At 35.2% G+C, this 21,809-nt stretch overlaps 2 protein-coding genes across 4 annotated transcripts in view; one reads left to right on the forward strand and one right to left on the reverse strand.

The window, feature by feature from the left end:
- LOC101129912 (A disintegrin and metallopeptidase domain 3-like) overlaps nt 1-21,809 on the forward strand; it is a 71,648-nt gene that overhangs the window by 42,943 nt on the left and 6,896 nt on the right. Inside the window, exon 7 of one of the 3 annotated variants that reach the window (XM_063709323.1) lies at nt 17,743-17,797. The exons of the other annotated variants lie outside the window; for them this stretch is intronic. Coding sequence (XP_063565393.1) covers nt 17,743-17,797 — 55 coding nt within the window. The remainder of the gene's footprint in view (nt 1-17,742; nt 17,798-21,809) is intronic. 3 annotated transcript variants of the gene reach the window in all.
- Nucleotides 1-21,809, reverse strand: part of LOC101128857 (disintegrin and metalloproteinase domain-containing protein 5) — a 97,913-nt gene that overhangs the window by 23,127 nt on the left and 52,977 nt on the right. Inside the window, exons 12-13 of the mRNA XM_063709325.1 lie at nt 18,908-19,091; nt 2,241-2,336 (exon numbers count right to left, since the gene is read on the reverse strand). Coding sequence (XP_063565395.1) covers nt 2,241-2,336; nt 18,908-19,091 — 280 coding nt within the window. The remainder of the gene's footprint in view (nt 1-2,240; nt 2,337-18,907; nt 19,092-21,809) is intronic.

The raw sequence follows: 21,809 nt of genomic DNA on the forward strand, positions 1-21,809 counted from the left end.
GATTATATCTTTCTCTAGGTTTGGAGAGTTTTCTGCTATTATTTCTGTAAATAAGCTATCTATCTCTTTTTTTTTTTTTTTTTTTTTTTTTTTTGAGATGGAGTCTCACTCTGTCCCACAGGCTGGAGTGCAGAGGTGCGATCTTGGTTCACTGCAAGCTCCGCCTCCCGGGTTCACACCATTCTCCTGCCTCAGCCTCCCGAGTAGCTGGGGCTACAGGTGCCCACCACCACACCCGGCTAATTTTTTTGTATTTTTAGTAGAGACGGGGTTTCATCATGTTAGCCAGGATGGTCTTGATCTCCTGACCTTGTGATCAGCCCACCTGGGCCTCCCAAAGTGCTGGGATTACAGGCGTGAGCCACCGCACCCGGCCACCATGTATCTCTTTATCTTTTTTATTCTTTCTTCAACACCAGCTGCTCATATATTACCTTTTTTGATGGTGCCCCATAAATCCTGTGAGTTTTCTTCATTCCTTTTCATTCTTTTTCTATTTTCTCCTCTAACTGAATATTTTCAAAATAGTTATCTCCTATTTCACAGATTCTTTCTTTGGCTTTATCAGTTCTGCTGTTTACACTCTTTACTGCATTTTTAAACATCATTCATTGTATTTTCAGCTCCAGGATTCCTGTTTGATTTTCAATCTCTTGGCTGCTAAAGTTACTGAAACACTGGGCTAGAATTCAACCCTCCCAGCTGCTGAAGTCACCTTGTCACTGTGGGCTTTTGGAGCCCAACACTGTTGTAGTAGGTGGGTGGTGATGCAGGCCGAAACTTGAGGCCATCTTGCAGGGGCTAGAGGTTACTGTTTGGTGCTGCGGCAGGTCTGAAAGCTCAGATCATAATTACCAGCTAAGATTCAAGGGCCTTGGGCATCTGCCCAGTGCCAGGTTTTACTGTGGTTGACCTGGTATTGGTTAAAAGGTACAGTCCAAGTCTCACTTCCCTCTTTTTCTGGCAAGCAGACAGTATCTTTCGCTGTGCTGTGCTGTGCTATGCTGTGCTGTGCTGTGCGGTGCTGCCTGGGGTTCAGGGAGGGGCGATGCAGGTAATGTAAAACTGTCCTTCCTACCCTCTTTAATGCATCTTTTCTTATCATGCTATAAACAGGCACTATGACCTCTCACTAATACAGGAATTATTAAGAAATAATTTTTAGGCAGCTAGAAAGGGTAAAAGCTCTTGGTGGAATTTTCCTTTAATAAAAAGCAGCCCCAAACCATTTCTTCTCTTAACAGAAAGCAGCCTGAGAAGTCAGGCATAGACATGCAAACTAGAAGCTTTTATATGTAAATGCAGGCAGCTGTACCTGGAAGCCAGGTACATTCAATATGGTGTCCCCTGCCCTCTTTTCCTTGTCACCACATTTAAGGGTATCATGACAGCCTCCAAGTAAAACCACGTGTACTGGTATCATGGCCGCCGCCAGGTGGAGGCTGTATTTGCATAATAAAAGACTAGGGTGGGAGGGCCAGTATTTTCGAGTGCTATGTAAACGGCACGCCTGGTCAAACCAATTCCCTGAGCCCTATGTAAATTAATCGCTGCCTCCTCAAGCCTCTGTACAAAACCCATTGCTTTCCGCAGCAAACAGGAGACCCTCTTTTTGGCGACCCACTTTCTCATTATGAGGAAGCTTTTTCTCTCTCTTCTTCTTCTTTGTCTATTAAACTTTCCACTCCCAAACCCACTCTTCGTGTGTGTCCGTGTCCCGAATTCTTTCTGGACCGTGACAAAGAACCAGGGTATATAACCCAGACAACGGAGCCGTTTCATCACTTGGCTTCCTTAGCTCTTATGCAGGTATTTTCATACATGAACAGTTGTTCAAATTGATGTTTTTGTTGGGGAACAATCACTGGAGAGTCCTATTCCACCAACTTGCTCTACCTCTTGTCCACCACGAATTCATTAAATGGTGTCAATAAGAGAGACCAAATGGTTGTAACAATAACAGACATGTTGAGCTGGAAAATCAAGCTGGGAGAGAAGAAGCATTAGGCATTATGTACAGGAGAGTACGGAGAGAAGAAGCATTAAGGTATTATGTACATGAGAGTACAGGAAGTGATAGATTACTGAATAGATTTAAGTATGATAGTGGGTCTTAGGTTGCTTGGATATAATATGGTGGCAAGGGCTGAACATATTACTGATATGTTTTCCATCTCCTTGAAACAAGTATTTCAAGACATTTGATGCTGAGCCATTGTCAGATACAAATTGCCGCTTACCTTGCAATCTTTTGAACAGCAATCTCCGGAACCACATTTCGCATTACCTTTCATTCTACATGTTGAAGGATCACAGCATAATTTATGTGTACAATTCTGTAAAAAAATGCTAAGTGTTAGTTAATCACATATAGTTAGGTACCACCAAATAAAACTGTGACATATAACTTTACAAAGTATACAGCTTTTCTAAAATTCACTGATTTTTCATAATCCCATTCTTTATGTGAGATTTATAGAAATCAACATCTCATTCAGTAATGTGTAAGATAAATGTATTGTCTTGAGGGAGGAGAAAGGGAGGGGGTTGAAAAACCACCTATTGAGTACTATGCTGACCGCCTGTGTGCAATATGCCCATGTAACAAACCTGCAAATGTACCTCCTGTAGCTGAATTAAAAGTTGAAATTTTAAAAAAGAAATGTATTATGTCACTATATTTCATATACTTTCAATGATATTCCTATGGGGCCAAAATCTAGAGAAAACAGTTATTAGATACCTTATTAACTAACATTCTCTTTAAACATTTCCTTATATTATTCCTTTTATAACAAATCGTATCAGCCAGATTTATTCACCTGTAGAAACCAAAATTAAATAACCTCAAAAATTGTTCATAAAATCACAAATGTTTTCTGTTTTCTCAATGCCTCCACCTAACTTCTTTGGAAGAAATGAAAAACTAGAGATTCTAGACCTGCAATGTTAAATATGACAACCACTAGCAATGTGTAGCTATTTAAATTTAAATTAACTAACATAAAACAAAGTTAATAATTCACGTACTCAGTCATATAAGCCACATTTTGAGTGCTCAACACACACATGATTAGTGGAAAGTGTATTGTATGGCACAAAAGAACATTTCCATAATTATGAAAAGTTCCATTGAAGAACACTGCTCTAGAAAATGGATGTATAATTTTACAGAAAGTTTTGTATTTATTTCCTGGATCTAGCATAAATGTTGTCCTTATTTTACTGTGATGAATAATATTGATTTATATTCAAGTACAAAATCAATTTTACATTATTAAAATAAGCCCAAATTTGTCTTGCTAATATTTGTTTAGAATTTCTGTATCTGAGTTCATGAGTGACTCTGGCCTCTAATTTTCTTTTCTTGTAATAAGCTCCTCAAAGGTTTTTTTTTGTGTCAAGTTTACACTGGTTATAAAATGCACAGAGCCTTGTTTATTAAAAAAAAAAGAAGAAAATTGGATTATTACCTCCTTCAATATTAGAATTTATCAGAGAAATCTACTAGGCTGGTGGTAGTTGTCAGAAGTTTTTAAAATAGAGATACAACTCTTTTGTTAATTATGAGAACACTCTAATTTGTTGTTTCTCATTGAGTCAGTAATTGTTTTACCATTCTAGTAATTTCTCATATTCTCAGAATATTCATATTTATTAACATAAAATTTTTTATTATGTCCTCTTTCTAGCTGTAGGTTCTGAGTTTTTTTTTCTTTTTCAGTCTTGATATTGGTTGTTTATACCTTTTCTTATTTGGTTTCATTAGTGTTACTTGAAAATTTTTAACTTTTTTTTTAGTTTTTTCAAGGAACCAAGTTTTCTCTTTAAGCTAGCTATTATATAATGATTGCTTATTTTATTAATTCTTGCTCTTATCTTTATTATTTATACATTTAGGTCTATAAATTTTCATTGAAATATAGTTATAGATATATTGCTGAGTTTTGATAATGTCTAATTTTCATTGTAATATATTTACCCACTGGTAATTTAAAAGCATACTTTTTTTAACTTTGCAAATATTGAGGATATTCTGGCTACGTTAATTGGTTTATTGAGTGAACTTCTTAGCAGAAAACTAAATTGTTAATTGATTTATTTATTGATTTATACTTTGTTGCAATGTACTAGGTAAACATACACTTGTGTATCTTTTTTTTCCACTGGAACACTATGCAGCCTCTATGTATAGACACAAACATATTAGAAGCATATTGTTGAGTAAGAAAAGCAATTTGCAAAAAATGTATAGAATATCATTTGTCCAAAACTTCCTCCACAGAATTATAGCCCATATTTCTATAGACACATATATATATATATATATATAATAAAAAGTCTGAAAAAATATACACAAAGCTGTTAACAATGAGGACCTTATAGATGGGAGTGATAGTCCCGAGGGGAAATTTTACTTTTATCTTTAATGTTAGATTTTTTTACAATTATCATATATTTGTGTATTATTTACATAGTTAAAAATACTAGCTACTTTGAAAATATAACTTTACCCCAGTTGTCTCATAACCTCTAGGGCTAGGTACGACTTGGTCAAGACCCAGGATTAGTTGGCAGTGATTGGGATAAAATATTGACACATTGAATATATTTATTATGGTTAAAAAAATGTGTTCCCAATGCACATAGTCACTGCACTGTCCAAGTTCAATGCTAATGAAAAAGTCTTAAAGGCAACTAGAGAAAAGGGTCAGATTATGTATAAAGGGAAACCCATCAGCTAACAGTGAACTTCCTAGCAGATATCTTATAGGCCAGGAGAGATTGGGAGCTTATTTTCAGCATTTTTAATGAAATTTCAACTAAGAATTTCATATCCCACCAAACTAAGCTTCATAAATAGAGAAATAAAATATTGTCCAGATAAGCAAGTGCTAAGGGAATTTATTACCACTAGACCAGCCTTACAAGAGATCCTTAAAAGAATTCTAAACAAGGAAACAAAAGAATGATATATGCTACCACAAAAACACACTTAAGTACCTAACCTACAGACCCTATAAAGCAATGTACAACAGAAACTACAAAGCAACCAGCTAACAACTTTATGATAGTATCAAAACCTCACATATCAATATCAACCTTGAATTTAAATGGTCTAAATGCCCTTCTTAAAAGGCACGGATTGGCAAGTTGGATAAAAACAAGAACCATTTGTCTGCTGTCTTCAAGAGACCCTTATCACATGTAATGACACCCACAGACTCAAAGTAAATGGTTTCAGAGATATCTATCATGCAAACACAAAATAAACAAAAAGAACAGTGTCTCTATTCTTATATCAGATAAAACAGACATTAAACCAACAACAATAAAAAAAGGACAAAGAATGACTTTACATAATGATGAAGGGTTAAATTCAATGAGACGATATAACTATTCTAAAAATGTATGCACCCAAAATTGGAGCACCCAGATTCGTAAAACAAGTACTACTAGACCTATCAAAAGACTTAGTCACAAAGTAATAGTGGGAGACTTCAACATCCCCACTGACAGTATTAGACAGATCACTGAGGCAGAAAATTAACAAAGAAATTCTGGCCTGAAATTTTAGTCTTGACCAATTGGACCTAATAGACATCTACAGAACACACCACCCATCAACCACAAAATATGTATTTTTCTCATCTGTACACAGAGCATACTCTAAGACCAACCACATGCTTGGCCATAAAGTGAGTCTCAATAAATTTTAAAAAATTAAAATCACACCAAGCCTAATCTTGGACCATAGTGAAATAAAAATAGAAATAAATGCCAAGAACATCTCTCAAAACCACATAATTACATGAAAATTAAATAACTTGCTCCTGAATGACTTTTGAGCAAACAACAAAATTAAGGCAGAAATCAAAATATTTATTGAAATAAATGAAAACAGACATAACATACCAAAATCTCTGGGATGCAGCAAAAACGGTGTTAAGAGGAAAGTTTATGGTGGCAAATGCTTACATCAAAAAGTTAGAAAGACCTCAAATTAACACTTTAACCTCACACCTAGAGGAACCAGGAAAACAAGGACACACTAACCCCAAAGCTAGCAGAAAAAAATAAATAACTAAAATCAGAGCAGAATGAAATGATATTGAAACCCAAAAATACAAAGAATCAACAAAACCAAAAGTGTGTTTTTTGAAAGGATAAACAAGATTGATGGAACACTAGCTAGATTAACAAAGAAAAGAGGGAAGATCCAAATAAGCACAATCAGAAATGACAAAGGTAACATTATAACCAACCACATAGAAATGTGAAAGATACTAAGCCTATTATTAACACTTCTATGCACATGAACTAGAAAATCCAGAGGAAATGGATAAATTCCTGGAAACACACCATCTCCCAAGATTGAATAAGAAGAAACTGAAACCCTGAACAGGCTAATATCGAGTTCAGAAATTGAATCAATAATAAAAACTTACCAACCAAAAAAAGCCCCAGACCAGATGGATTCACAGCTGAATTCAACCAGACATACAAAGAAGAGCTGGCACCAATTCCATTGAAACTATTCCAAAAAATCGAGGAGGAGGAACTCCTCCCTAACTCATTCTATGAAGTCAGCCTAACCCTAATAACAAAACCTGGCAAAGACATAATGAAAAAAAGAAAACTACAGGCTAATATTCCTGATGAACATGGACATAAAGATCCTCAACAAAATACCAGCAAACCAAATCCAGCAGCACATCAAAAAGTTAATTCACCATGATCAAGTAGGATGCAAGTTTGGTTCAGCATATGTGAATCAATAAATGTGATTCATCACATAAATAGAATTAAAAACAAAAACCATACGCCGTTATCCTAAGTGAATTAATGCAAGAACAGAAAACCAAACACTGCTTACTCTTACTTACAAATGGAAGTTAAACATTGGGTACTCATAGACATAAAGGTAGCAACAATACATACTGAGGGCTACTAGAGTGGGAAGTGAGGAAGGGAGGCAAGGGTGAAAAAACTAACTATTGGGTACTAAGCTCAGTGCCTGGGTGACAGGATTAATTGTACCTGAAACCTCAGCATCACACAATATACCCAGAAAACAACCCTGCACATGTACCCCCACCCAATCTAAAATAAAAGTAGAAATTATAAAAAGTAAATAAATAAAATAATGTGTTCCCAGCAGCTCTTAGAAAAAATGTTTTACATATTTTACTTAGGTCATCTTTCATTTGTTGTTCATATATTGTGTATCTTCAATGATTTTTTCATTTGCTTTTTCTTTTTTCTTTCTTTCTTTCCTTTTTTTTTTTTTTTTTCATATGAGACAAAGTCTCGCTTTGTTGCCCAGGCTGGAGTGCAGTAGCATGATCTCGGCTCACTACAACCTCCACCTCCCAGGTCCATGCAATTCTCTTGCCCCAGCCTCCCAAATAGCTGGGATTACAGGCATCTGCCACCACACCCGGCTAATTTTTGTATTTTTAGTAGAGACGGGGTTTCACCATGTTGGTCAGGCTGGTCTCAAAATCCTGACCTCAAGCTATCCATCCATCTTGGCCTCCCAATGTGCTGGGATTACAGGTGTGAGCCACTGTGCCTGGCCTTCATTTGCTTTTTCTATTGTTTCCTGCCAAAGATGTGTTAACAACTCTTAAAGTGATTGTGAATTTGTCTGTCTCTCCTCATAGCAAAATTTTGCTTTAAAATATTTTGAAACTATGTTTGTGTGATTTTTAATTTAGAATTATTACATGTCCTAGTGTGCTGGACCAACCCTGTTCTGGCTTGCAAGGGCCAATTGTTAAATTTTCAGAAATTTTGTGAATGGGTTGTTAACAAAGCCATTAATAAAAATTGAATTTCATTAACTTACAATGAAATAAATTATATTTTTAAAAGGTAGCAAATATTGAAAACATCATTTCTTATTTTCCTGCATTTTAATTTTAGCTATGCTCTTGAAAATATTAATGTCTATTATTAATTTTTGGTGGAAATACTGTATAATGATCTGCTACCATTCACATTTTTCCAACTCTGCATTTAATAATGTTGCATTTGTCACTTTAAATCTGCCATTGTGGGAGTGTTTAAAGGAAGGAATTCAGCAAGTGCTACAAATCAGGGCCTAAATCAGGTTTTGTTGATTGTCTTGGTGTGCGTGCTAAAAGGTTTTGGATTAATTAATATAATTTGTATGAGGTTGAGAAATAATTCAACAGCAACTAATATACCAGATTTAATAAAGATGAATTTACTTGGTAAGAGTTAGCAAATTAGGATAGAACTCCAATTATCAAATCATGGTTGAATCACAATCATACACTGAGTTAACTACAGAATCAACAAAAGTATTCTGGGAGAAGTATTCTGGCTATATAAATTTACAGTAGAGGGTATTCTTGCATATCTGAAAGCATGTACCCTTCAACTAACTTAATTGCAATAAACTACACCCATTTAAAATGTTTAGTTTAATGAATTTTGCCATATGCATTTACTCATATAATCAAGTTACAGAACACTTCCATTGCCGACCAGAGATATCTCCTACTTATTGAAGTCAACCACTTCTTCACACTAAAGATTACTTGCCATTTTTTTATAATTTTACAGAAACTGAATCATATATCACATAACCTTGTGAATCTGGCTCATTTCAATCAGCATAATCTTTTTTGTGATTCACCAATGGTGATAAATTTACCAGCATTTTGTTCATTTTTTATTGCTGAGTAGTTTTCCAATGACTAGAAATACCACAATGTATCTGTCCAAATAATGATAGATATTTGGATTATTTCTGGTATTTGGCTGCCATGAATAAAGCAGCTCTAAACATTCATGTAGAAATATTTTGGGGGATATATATTTTCATTTCTTTGGAAAAAAAATACTCAGAGATGGAAATCTAGGTCAAAAGGAAAGTATATATTTAACTTTATAAGACATGGCTAAAATGCTTCAAATATTTTTACACCCAACTAGCAATTTACACAAATTTCAGTTGCTCTACATCTCAACAAAACTCACTATTTTTATCAGAAGGGGGTGTATTATTACAGACATTCTAATATGTGTGCAGTATATATGATGTGGTTTTAATTATTTTTCCCAGATGACTAGTGATGTTAAACATCATTTCATTTTCTTATTGTCATTTATAAATAATCTACTGTAAACTGTCCAAATTATTTTGCCTAATTTTATTGGGTCATTTGTCTCCTTTTAATTGAGTTGTAATATGTACTCTCAAGAAATACAGATTTTGTCTTTTTAAATTTTATTTAATATAAAATATTTTTAGAGCATTGTTAGGATCACAGCAAAATTGGGCAGAAGGTACAGAGATTTTCCACATGCCTCGCCCACACACATACACAGCCTCCCTCCTTATCAACAGATCAGAGTGGTACATTTGTTACAAATGATAACCCTACCTTGACACACCATTACACCTGGAGTTCAATTTTATATTAGTTAGGGTTTACTTTGGTGTTGTACATGGTATGTGTTTGAAAAATTTATAATGACATGTATCCACCACCACAGTATCATACAGAGTAGTTTCACTGTCCTAAAAGTCCTCTGTGTTCTACCTAATCATCCCTCCCGTCCCTTTAAACCCTGGCAACTGGTGATCTTTTTACTGTCCCCATACTATTATCTTTTCTAGAATGTCATATAGTTGAAACCATGTGGTACATAGCTTTTTCAGATGGCTTCTTTGACCTAGTAATACATATCTTAGATTTCTTCATGTTTTTTCATGGCTTGGTAGCTCATTTCTTTTTAGCACTTTTTATTTAATAGACAATATTTTTAGAGCATTGTTCCATTGTCCAATGTAGCAAAGACTATTTATTCATTTACCTATTCAAAAATATTTTAGTTGCTTCCAAGTTTTGGCAATTAAAAATTAATCTACTAGAAACATCTGTGTGCAGCTACTACAAACATCTGTGTGCATGTTTATATGTGGACATAAATCTGCAACTCTTTTGGGTAAAATACTAAAGAGAGTGATTGCCGGATAATATGGTAAGAGCATATTTAGTTTTAAAAGAAACCACCAACCTATTTTCCAAAATGGCTGTGCTATTTTGCATTCCACTCATCTTGCTTATTAAATAATGAATGAGAATTCCTGTTGCCCCACAGCCTCATCAGCATTTTGTGTTATTAGTGTTCTAGATTTTTGATCATTTAATAGGTAGGTAGTGGTACCTTGGTGTTTTAATTTGCATTTCAGCAATAATATATGATGTGGAGCATCTTTTCATATTTGCCATCTGTATATCTTTTTTTGGCAAGGTGTCTGTTAAAGTCCTTGGCTCTTTTTTATTCAGGTTGTTTGTTTTCTTACTGTTGAGTGTATTAGTCTCTTCTCAAACTGCTAGTAAAAACATACCCAATGCTGGGTAATTTATAAAGGTAAGAGGTTTAATTGACTCACAGTTCAGCATGGCTGGGGAGGCCTCAGGACACTTACAGTCATGGGAGAATGGGAAGCAAACATGTCCTTCTTCATATGGCTGCAGCAAGGAGAAGTGCCAAGCAATAGGGAGAAAAACCCCTTATAAAACCATCAGATCTCATGAGAACTCACTCACTATCACAAGAACAGCATGAGGGTAACCACCTCCATGATTCAATTACTTCCCACTGGGTCCCTCCCACAAAACATGGGGATTATGGGAACTGCAATTCAAAATGAGATTTGGGTGGGGACACAGCAAAACCATATCATTGTGCCCATGGCCCTTCCTAAATCTCATGTCGTCACATTTTAAAACACAATCATGCTTTCCCAACAGGGTAAGTTCTTTCTGCCTATAAGCCTGTAAAATCAAAAGCAAGTTAGTTACTTTCTAGATGCAGTGGGGTATAGACATTGCACAAACACATCCATTCCAAATGGGAGAAATTGGCCAAAATGAAGACACTACAGGCCGCATGCAAGTCCAAAATCCATTGGGGCAGTCACATCTTAAAGCTCTGAAATGATCTCCTTTGACTCCACATCTCACATCCAGGTCACACTGATGCAAGAGGTGGGTTCCCACAGCCTTGGGCAACTGTGCCCCTGTGGCTTTTCAGGGTACAGCACCCCTCCCAGCTTCCTTTATGGGCTGGCATGAGGGTCTCTGGCTTTTCCAGGTGCACAGTGCAAGCTGTCAATGGATCTACCATTCTAGGTTCAGGAGAATGGTGGCCCTCTTCTCACAGCTCCACTAGGCAGTGCCACAGTGGGGACTTCTTTGGGAGGGGCTCCAACCCCACATTTCCCTTTTGCACTTCCCTAGCAGAGGTTCTCCATGAGGGTGCCAGCCTGCAGCAAACTTTTGCCTGGACATCCGGGCATTTCAATACATCCTCTGAAATCTAGGCAGAGGTTCCAAACCTCAATTCTTGACTTCTGTGTGCCCACAGGCTAAACACCACGTGGAAGCTGCCAAGGCTTGGGGGACTTGCACCCTTTGAAGCCATGGCCTGAGCTGTGCCTCTGCCCTTTTAGCCATGGTTGGGATGTAGGACACCAAATCCTGAGACTGCACAAAGCAGCAAGACCCTGGGCCCAGCCCATGAAACCATTTTTCCTCCTAGTCCTCTGGGTCTGTGATGGGAAGGGCTGCCCTTCTGACGTGCCCTGGAGATATATTCCCCATTGTCTTGGTGATTAACATTGGCTCCTCATTACTTATGCAAATTTCTGGAGATAGCTTGAATTTCTCTTTCTCCTCAGAAAATGGTTTTTTTTTCTTCTCTATCACATCATCAGCCTGTGAATTTTCCAAACTTTTATGCTCTGTTTCCCTTTTAAACATAAGTTCCAATTCCAAACAATATCTTTGTGAATAAATTTTAAAAAGTCACATCTTGAATGCTTTGCTGCTTAGAAATTTTTTCTGCCAGATACTCTAAATTATCTCTCTCAAGTTCAAAGTTCCACAGATCTCTAGGGCAGGAGCAAAATGCTGCCAGTCTCTTGCTGAAGCATAGCAAGAATTAGTTTTATTGCAGTTCCCAAGAAGCTTCTCATCTCCATCTGAGACCACCTTAGCCTGAACTTCATTGTCCATATCACTATCAACATTTTCATCAAAGCTATTCAACAAGTCTCAAGGACATTCCAAAATTTCCCACATCTTCCTGTCTTTTTCTGAACCCTCCAAACTGTTCCAATCTTTGCCTGTTACCCAGTTCCAAAGCCACTTCCACATCTTTAGGTTCCAAAGTCACTTCCACAGCAGCCTCCCACTCCTGGTACAAATTTACTACGTTAGTTCAGTCTCACATTGCTAATAAAGACATACCTGCCAGTGGGTAATTTATAAAAAAAGTTTAATTGGCTCATAGTTCAGCATGGCTGGCAGGGGAGCCAGGACACTTACAATCATGGCAAAAGGGGAGCAAACACATCCTTCACATGGCTGCAGCAAGAAGTGCCAAGCAAAAGGGAGAAAAGCCTCTTATAAAAACCATCAGATCTCATGAGAATTCACTATCACAAGAACAACATGAGGGTAGCCACCCCCATGATTAAATTACCTCCCACTGGGTCCCTCCCACCACATGTGGGGATTCTGGGAACTACAATTCAAGACAAGATTAGGGTGGGGACACAGTCAAACTGTATAATTGAGCTTTAAAAGTTCTTTGTGTATTTTGGATAAAGTCCTTTATAATGTCTGTCTTTTGCAAATATTTTCTCAAAAATCTGTGACTTGTCTTTTCATTTTCTTGAAAGCATCTTCTGCAGAGAGACATTATTTAAATTTCAATACAGCCCATCTTCTCAATTATTTATTTCATGTATGTGCCTTTGGTTTTTTTAATCTAAAAAGTCATTGCCAAACCCAAGATCTTCTAGATTTTCTCCTATGTTATCTCATAGAAGTGTTATAGTTTTGCATTTTACATTTAGGAGTGTGATCCATTTTAAGTTAGTTTTTGCAAAACGTATAAGGTTTGTGTCAATATTCACATTTGTGCACATGGATATCCAGTTGTTCTAGCACCATTTGTTGAAAATACTATCTTTGTTCCATCATATGATCTTAGCTCCTTTGTCAAAAATCAGTTGACTATATTTATATCGGTCTATTTCTGGGCTCTGCATCCCATTCCATCAATCTATCTGTGTATTCTTATGTAAATACTACACTTTCCTCATTGTTGTACGTTTATAGTAACTCTTGAGTCAGGTAGTATCAGTCCTCAAACTTTGTTATTGCCCTTCAATATTGTGACTATTCTGGGTTTATTGCCTCTCCATACAAACTTTAGAATTACTTTATCAGTATCCACAAACAACTTTTCTGAGATTTTGATTGGAATTGCATTGAATTTCTAGATCAAAGTTGGAAGAGCTGACATCTGAAAATATTGTTTTCCTATTTATAAACATGGAATATTGCTTAACTTATTTGGTTTTTTATTTTTTTTAAATCAGAGTTTTATACTTTTCCTCATATAGATCTTGAACATTTTTTTAGATTTATACCTAAGTATTTAATTTCAGGGAATGAGAATGTAGATGGTATCGCATTTTTAATTTCAAATTCTACCTGTTCATTGTTGGTATATATGAAAAAGGTTGACTTTCATATATTAACCTTGTATCCTACAACCTTGCTATAACCACTTATTTGTTTCACATAGTTTTTGCTGTTGCTGATTTTTTCAGATTTTTTACATAGACTATCATGCCATTTGGGAACAATGACACTTTAATTTCCTTCCTCCGAATGTGTATCCATTTTATTTACATTTATCATTTATTGCATTACCTAGGGCTCCCAGTGTGATATTGAAAAGTAGTGGTGAAAGGGGACATCCTTCACTTGTTCCTGATTTAGTGAGAAAGCTTCCAATTCCTCACAGGTCGATTCTTTGTTGATATTTTTTAATTGAGTTGAGGAAGTTTTTGTCATTCTTAATTTACTCAGAGTTTTTATCATGAATGATTGTTAACTTCTATAAAATGCTTTTAATGCATCTATTAATATGATCACATAATTTTTCTACCTTTACTTTGTTGATGTGATGGATTACATTAGCTGATTTTCAAATGTTGAACTAGCCTTGCACATTTGGGATAAATCCTACCTGATTATGTTGTACAATTCTTTTTATACATTGTTGGAATTTATTTGCTAATATTTTGTTGGGTATTTTTGCCTCTATGCTTTTGAGTGATACTGTTTTGTAGTTTTCTTTCTTTGTAAGGCCTTCATTTTGGTTTTCAGTATTTGAGTATACTCACTTCACAGAATAAGTTAAGAAGTATTTCCTTTGCTTTTATCTTCTAAAAGAGACTATAGAGAATTGGTATATGTTTTTTCTTTACATGATCAGTAGAATTTACTGGTAAATTCATCTGGGCCTGATGCTTTCTCTTCTGGAAGGTTATTAATTATTTATTCAATTTCTTAAATAGATGTAGGCCTATTAATATTGTCTGTTTTTGTTTAAATTTGGCAGATTGTATTTCAAGGATTTAGTCAATTTATCTAAGTTATAAAATTTGTGGGCATAGAGTTGTTCATAGCTCCTTGATCATCCTTTTAATACCCTGTCTGTAGTGATGTACTCTCTTTTATTTCTGATGTTAGTAATATGTGTCATTTCTCTTTTTTCTTAGTCTGGTAAGAGGCATATTAATTTTATTGATCTTTTCACAAAAACATCTTTTAATCTTATTGATTGTACCTATTAATTTATTGTTTTCAGTTTCATTGATTTCTGCTCTAATTTTTATTATTTTTTTTCTTATGCTTACTTTAAATTTAGTTTGTTCTTTTACTGGTTTCTTAAGGTGGAAGCTTACACTGTTGATTTTAGATCTTTTTCCTTTTCTAATACGTGCAACCAATGTTATAAATTTTACTCTGAGCACTGTTTTGCTGAATACCATGACTTTTGATAACTGTGTATTTATTTTTATTCAGTTCAAACTATTTTTAAATTTCTCCTGATATTTCTTATACAACCCATGTGTTATTTAGACGTGTGATTTTTAATCTCCAAGTTTTTGGGACTTTCCAGCAATCTTTCTGTTACAAATTTCTAGTTCATTTTCACTGTGGTCTGAGGTCAGACATTTTATGGTATCTATTCCTTGAAGTTTGTTCAGTGGTGATTTGTGGCTCAGAACATGGCCTGTCTTGCTGAATGTTCAATATGACTTTGAGAAAAATGTGTATTCTTTTGTTGGATGAAGTCATCCATAGATGTCCATTATATCCAGTTGGTTAAAGCTATTGTTGAGTTCCACTATGTCTTTACTGATTTTTTGTCTGCTGGATCTGCCTTTTTCTGATAAAGCAGTGTTGAAGTCTCCAGCTATAATAACAGATTCATCTATTTCTCCTTACAGTTCTATCAGTTTTTGCCTCATGTATTTTGATACTCTGTTGTTAGTCACATACACATTAAAAATTGTTATGTCTTCTTGCAGAATTGACCCCTTTGTCATTATAATTGTCCCTCATTCTGCAGACCGCTTGTCTGAAATTAATATAGCTACTCCTGGATTTTTTTATCACTGTTAGCATAGCATATTTTTCTCCATTCTGTAATTTTTATCTACATGTATATCTATATTAAAGAGGGCTCCTTGTAGACAACTGTATTTGTCAGGGTTCTCTAGAGGGACAGAACAAGTAGGATAGATGTATATATAAAGGGGAGTTTATTAAAGAGTATTGACTCACATGATCAGAAGGTGAGGTCCCACAATAGGCCATCTGCACACTGAGGAGCAAGGAAGCCAGTCTCAGTCCCAAAATCTCAAAAGTAGGGAATCCGATAGCGCAGCCTTCAGTCTGTGGTGGAAGGTCCAAGAGTCCCAAAGCTGAAGAACTTGGAGTTCGATGTTCAAGGGCAGGAAGCATTCAGCATGGGGGAAAGATGTAGGCCAGAAGACTCAGCCAGTCTAGTCTTTCCACGTTCTTCTGCCTGCTTTTATTCTGGCCATGCTGGCAGCTGATTAGATGGTGCCTACCCAGATTAAGGATGGGTCTCTCCCAGTCCACTGCCTCTCCCAGTCCACTGACTCAAATGTTAATCTCTTTTGGCAACACCCTCACAGACACACACCCAGGAACAATACTTTGCATCCTTCATTCCAGTCAATCTGACACTCAGTATTACCCACCACAACAGAGAGCTAGATCTTGGTTTTTGATCCATTCTGACAATCTCTTTTATTTTTTAAGTTGGTGCACTTAAATCATTGAAAGCAAAGTGATAATGAATACAGTTAAATTAATAACTACTATATTTATTGCTGTTTTCTATTTGTGTGACTTTGGTTCTTCTTGTTTTTGTCTTTTTTTTCTTTTCCTTTTTTATTTCTTTTTAGAAAAAGGATCTCACCATGTTGCTCAGGCTGATTTGAACTTCTAGGTTCAAGGAATCCTCTCACCTCATCCTCTCAAATAGCTGAAACTACAGGTGCACGTCACGATGCCCAGCCTGCCTTTTGTGTTTAACTGAGCATTTTACAATGCTATTTTCTATCTTTTCTTAGTGTATCAGTTATACTTTTTTAAAACATTTTTTTAGTGGTGGCCCTAGAGATGAAAATATACATTTACAACTAATCCAAGTCCACTTTCAAATAACACTATACCACTTCAGGGTAGTGTAATTCATAATAACATAATCGTCCTAATTTCTCCCTTCCATTTCTTTTTGGTAGGAACTGAACACTCTGACTTATTTCAAAATGGTTCCTTTTCTCCTCCTTCTTCTGGAAGCACAGGGAATTTTTCTCTGATATTCACTGTGAGAACAAGATTAAACTTCTAGAGGTAAAGCTCATAAAAATATGAGAACAACCTCAATAACTGGGTCCTCCTGGAGTTCTTAACTCTCATAGTTACATACACTGAGCCTCTGGCATTTGTCAGTTTTAGTTTAGGCTTTTCTACTCCAGCGCTGGCTGTGTGAAAGTTTAACTCACATGCTTCTGTTCTAGCAAGTTGTGATCCTCTGTATTCACTTGTTGGTCTATTGAATTTGGGGGCAGTGCTTCATCCTGTGATCTCACTTCTCCAACAGATCTAAAAAGAGTTGCTGCTTATTCAGTCTGTTCACCTTTTTACTAGTTGACACATTGGAGTGGCAACTTCCAAGTGTCTTAGATACCTGACCAGAAACTAAGTCTTGTCTTTTCACGTATTTGAATAAAAGCCACTTGTCAATATACAAATTGTACATATTTTCTCACATTCTGGAGCTTGTCATTTTATTTTTGTCAGAGTCTAAGTGAAAAAGGTTCTAAATTTGAGAAAGTACAACTTATCATTTTTCTCTTTAAACTTCTTCTTTTTGCCATAATCTAAAAAATTTTGCCTACCACCAGTCACAAAGATTTTCTCTTATGTTTTATCCCAAAAGTTTTTGAGCTTTAGCTCTAATTTTTAGGTCTTTGATTTATTTCAAGTCAATTTTTTGTGTCTGGTGAGAGGTGAAGTTTTATTTTATTTACACATGTTTAGTTCATACAATTTTGTTGGAAAGATTTTCTTCACCCATTGAATAGCCCTTTGTCTTACCATGCGAAATAGCCATATAAATATCATTTTACAGCTGGATTCTCTGTTCTACTTTATTAATTGTATATATTTATCCTTTGGTCAATACTACCTTGTCTTCATTATTATAACTTCATAGAAAATATTGAAATTTATAGAAAATTAGTATATGTGCTCCAATTTATTGTTTTTCTTTTCATGGCTTGGTTTATTCTAGGTCATTTCCATTTCCATATCAATCGTAGAATCAGCTTGTCAATTTCTACAAAAAGATAAGTGGATTTTGGTTGGGGCTGTGTTAAATGTATGGATCCATTTGTGTAGAGCTGAAATCTCAATATTATGTCTCCCAATCCATGAAAGTGGGAAATGTCTCCATTCATTTCAATGTTTTTTGCTTTTCCTGAGTAATGTTAATTTTTATTGTGCACAATTGCAAGTATTTTGTTATATCTATACATATCATGTTTTGGGAAACATTATATGTAGAATTGTCCCTTTGATTTCATTTTCTGTTTGCTGTTTCTACACAGAAATCCAATTCATTGTTATATGTTGACTTTTGTATTCAATGACTTGCAAGATTCATTAGTTTTATTATTTTGAAGATTGCCAGTAATCTATATTTCTAAGCCAGATTGAGTTTTACTTCTTGTTCTTTATCATTATGTGTTTATCTTGTCACAACCGCAGTGTTTCCTTCTTCTCTCTAAGCAGTCATTCTGAGTTTCTGTGCACCACTGGGTTTTTGCCACTCCCCTCCTGTACTCCAGCACTCTATGACTCACTCTGGTGAAATGTAGTTGTTTATCCATTGTTTTGGTCCTCTCTTGTGTTGGGAGACCAGCATTAGGCACCTCTAGTGCTGTCTAATGGGCCATCTTGCGGATGTCCCTTTATCATATTTTATAATTATTTTTGTTTGATCTTGGTTGTATATTTTTATATTTTTTATAATTATGATAGATTCAATTTCAAAATATTTTAATTAGAATCACCTTTCCACAGAAAATGTTTTTACCTATATTAACAAACCATGCATTTTGCTACCCCATTGGTTATAATCTACTGTTTTTAGATGTTGTTAACTGTTTTTATTTCTGCTTGTTGTTGAGGGTATATCTTTCAATCCCTTCACCACTCTTAGTGGTAATTAAATTTACGTTTGGAGCTAATACACACACTAAATAATGTCAGAAGACAATAACTGAAGACAAAAATTATCTAAGGACCATGCTTCCAAAAATAATAAAATTAGAAAACAAAGGCTCCCATCTTTTCCAAAGAATATATTTTTCAAATCTATTTTACTAATAGATAAGGCATTTATCTTCTTTACTACTAGAACATTTTTTAAATTTTAGAAAAAATATTCTACTAATGTCTTTAGTGCCACAGTCACATTCTTCACTTCCTTCCAACAACCCATTGCCACATATTCTCCTGTGTGTGTAGGTTGGCATTTCAAGAGGGTTTGTCTGAAGACATGTAAGGCCATTATGAGAAGAAATATATTTAAAGTCATCCAAGCTACAGATGCTAAAATCCTTTACACCACCAGAGTACCTAATACATAAAAATATGGGTATGACACAAATTAGTGTTGTATATTTTTATATATCCCATAATATGGTGCTTTAAAGAGAGATTTAAAGAGCATTATTCTTCATAGAAGACAATTAGCAAATCTTAAAACATACTTATTATATTAACATGTTTTAACATGTTTTAAACTCCAAGAATAATATATATTTATAATAAAATAAATATATGTGTGTGTATATATATATATACACACACACACACACACACACATTCCAAAATTCTTTTTAGTCATACATCTTGTTTTATACAAGATCTGGTATAGACACACGGACCTCTAAAAGTTCATGAAAAAATAAAATGAAAATATGAAAATAAATATATAAACTTTATTTCTCAACATCAAGTTCAAGACACTTTTGTAAGCAATGATATCAACTGTTTAGTCTGGCCCTAAATAACTGAGGATCCTGGAAATTTTACTAGGTCAATGAAGTCTTTTTTACATTATTAACTGAAGAAAAATGAGAGCCCTTTAAAGAGTTTTTAAGATTAGGAAACAAAAAGAAGACAAAAGGAGCCAAATCAAGACTATAAGATGGAAGCCTAATAATTTTCCATCAAAACTCTCACAAAATTGCTCTTATTGTTGAGAAGAATGAGCAGGAGCATTGTTATAATGAAGGACTCTCTGGTGAAACTTTCATAGGCATTTTTCTGCGAAAGCTTTGGCTAAGTTTCTCAAAATAGTCTCCTAATTGGCAGGTGTTATTATTTTTAAGCCCTCTAGAAAGTCAACAAGCAAAGTATCTTGAGTATCTCAAAAAGCTTTTGCCATGACATTTGCTCTTGACTGGTTCACTTTGGCTTTGGCTGGACCACGTCCACCGCTTGGTAGCCATTGCTTTGACTGTGTTTTATCTTCAGGATTGTGCTGGTAAAGCTGTTCCACTTCCTGTTACAATTCTTCAACGAAATGTTTCAGAATCTTAATTTTTATTTGTACACAATTGTACATACTTCATTAATGTTATATCTATATACTTCCTGTTTTGAAAAACATTGTATGTGGAATTGTACCTTTTATCTCATTTTCTATTTGTTGCCAAATATACAGAAATCCAATTCATTGTTATATTAATACACTGATTGTGTATCCAATGACTTGCAAAATTCACTAGTTTTATTTGATTTTTTTTTTCAAAATTGCTCCAAAAAATTTCCATCAAAGTTCTGTTCTTATCTGATCTCCATCAAAGTTCTGCTCTTATCTGCTCTTATCTATCTCTGGACACAATGACTTTGGCACCCACTGAGTGGAAAATTCGCTCACCTTTAATTTTTCAGCCAGAATTGTGTTAGCTGAACCAATTGAAATGTCTATGGTGTTGACTATTGTTCATGCTGTTGTCAGTCCTGTTCAATGACAGCACAAACAAGATGAATTTTTTTCCTTGCAAACTGATGTTGCTTGCCTGCTACAGCAAGCTCCATCACCAATACCGTCTCATCCTTTCTTAAAAGGAGTTTTGGCCAATCGCAGTGGCTCACACCTGTAAACCCAGCACTTTGGGAGGCCAAGGTAGGCGGATCACCTGAGGTCAAGAGTTCAAGACCAGCCTGGCCAACATGGCAAAACCCTGTCTCTACTAAAAATACAAAAATTAGCCAGGTGTGGTGGCGCGCACCTTGCAGTCCCAGCTACTTGGGAGGCTGAGGCAGATGAATCGCTTGAACCCAGAAGGCAGAGGTTGTGGTGAGCCAAGATCATGCCACTGCACTCCAATCTGGGCAACAGAGCAAGACTCCGTCTAAAAAAACAAAACAAAAAAAAAAACAAAAAAAACTATGATATTGAAAATGCAATATCCCAGCAGGTCTCTTGCAGAAATTAGAAAGCTGATAATAAAATATAGATGAATATGTAAAGGACCTAGAATAGCCAAAACAATTTGGGAAAATATTTAAAAACTCAGGGCACTTGCACTACCTGATTTCAAACTCAGTGTAAAGCTACAGTAATAGAGACAGTGTGCTTTCCTATAAGGATAGACATACAGGTTAATGAATTAGAATAGAGATTCCAATAATAAATCTACACATTCATGGTAAATTGATTTTTGACAAAATTGCCAAGACAATTAAGTGGGTAAAAGGCTAGTCTTTTCAACAAATAGTATTAGAATAATTGTCACTCTATACGACAAAATAAAAATGAACTTGGACACATGTACAATAATTGCAAAATGTATCATAAACTAACTATAACAGCTATAAAAGCATGTTGCATAAAAATTGATAAATTGGACTTTTGAATCAAAATTTTAAAACCTGTCTTCCAGAGAAGACAACTATAAAGAAAAAAGACAAGCCACGGACTACAAAGAAACAACTGAAAATCATGTATCTGGTAAAGAAACCATAGCCAGAATATACAAACAAATCTTGTAATTCATTAACAGCACAAAAATCTATATTTTTATTTTACAAAGTGGAAAAAAGATCTAAATAGGCACATTACCAAATAAGCTATGCAAAGGATATGAAGTATGAAAATATGTTGAAATCATTAGCTTCTAGGGAAGTACATATATAACCTATATGAGATAATACTACATACCAACTAAAGAGACGCAAATTGAACATACTGAGCATATCAAGTCTTGGCATGGATGCAGAAAAACTAGGACTAACAGCTTAATTTTCAGGAATGGAAATATGGGGCCCCTTATGTATAAAGCA

Source organism: Gorilla gorilla, chromosome 7, assembly GCF_029281585.2.
Source record: "Gorilla gorilla gorilla isolate KB3781 chromosome 7, NHGRI_mGorGor1-v2.1_pri, whole genome shotgun sequence".
Classification (NCBI taxonomy): domain Eukaryota; kingdom Metazoa; phylum Chordata; class Mammalia; order Primates; family Hominidae; genus Gorilla; species Gorilla gorilla.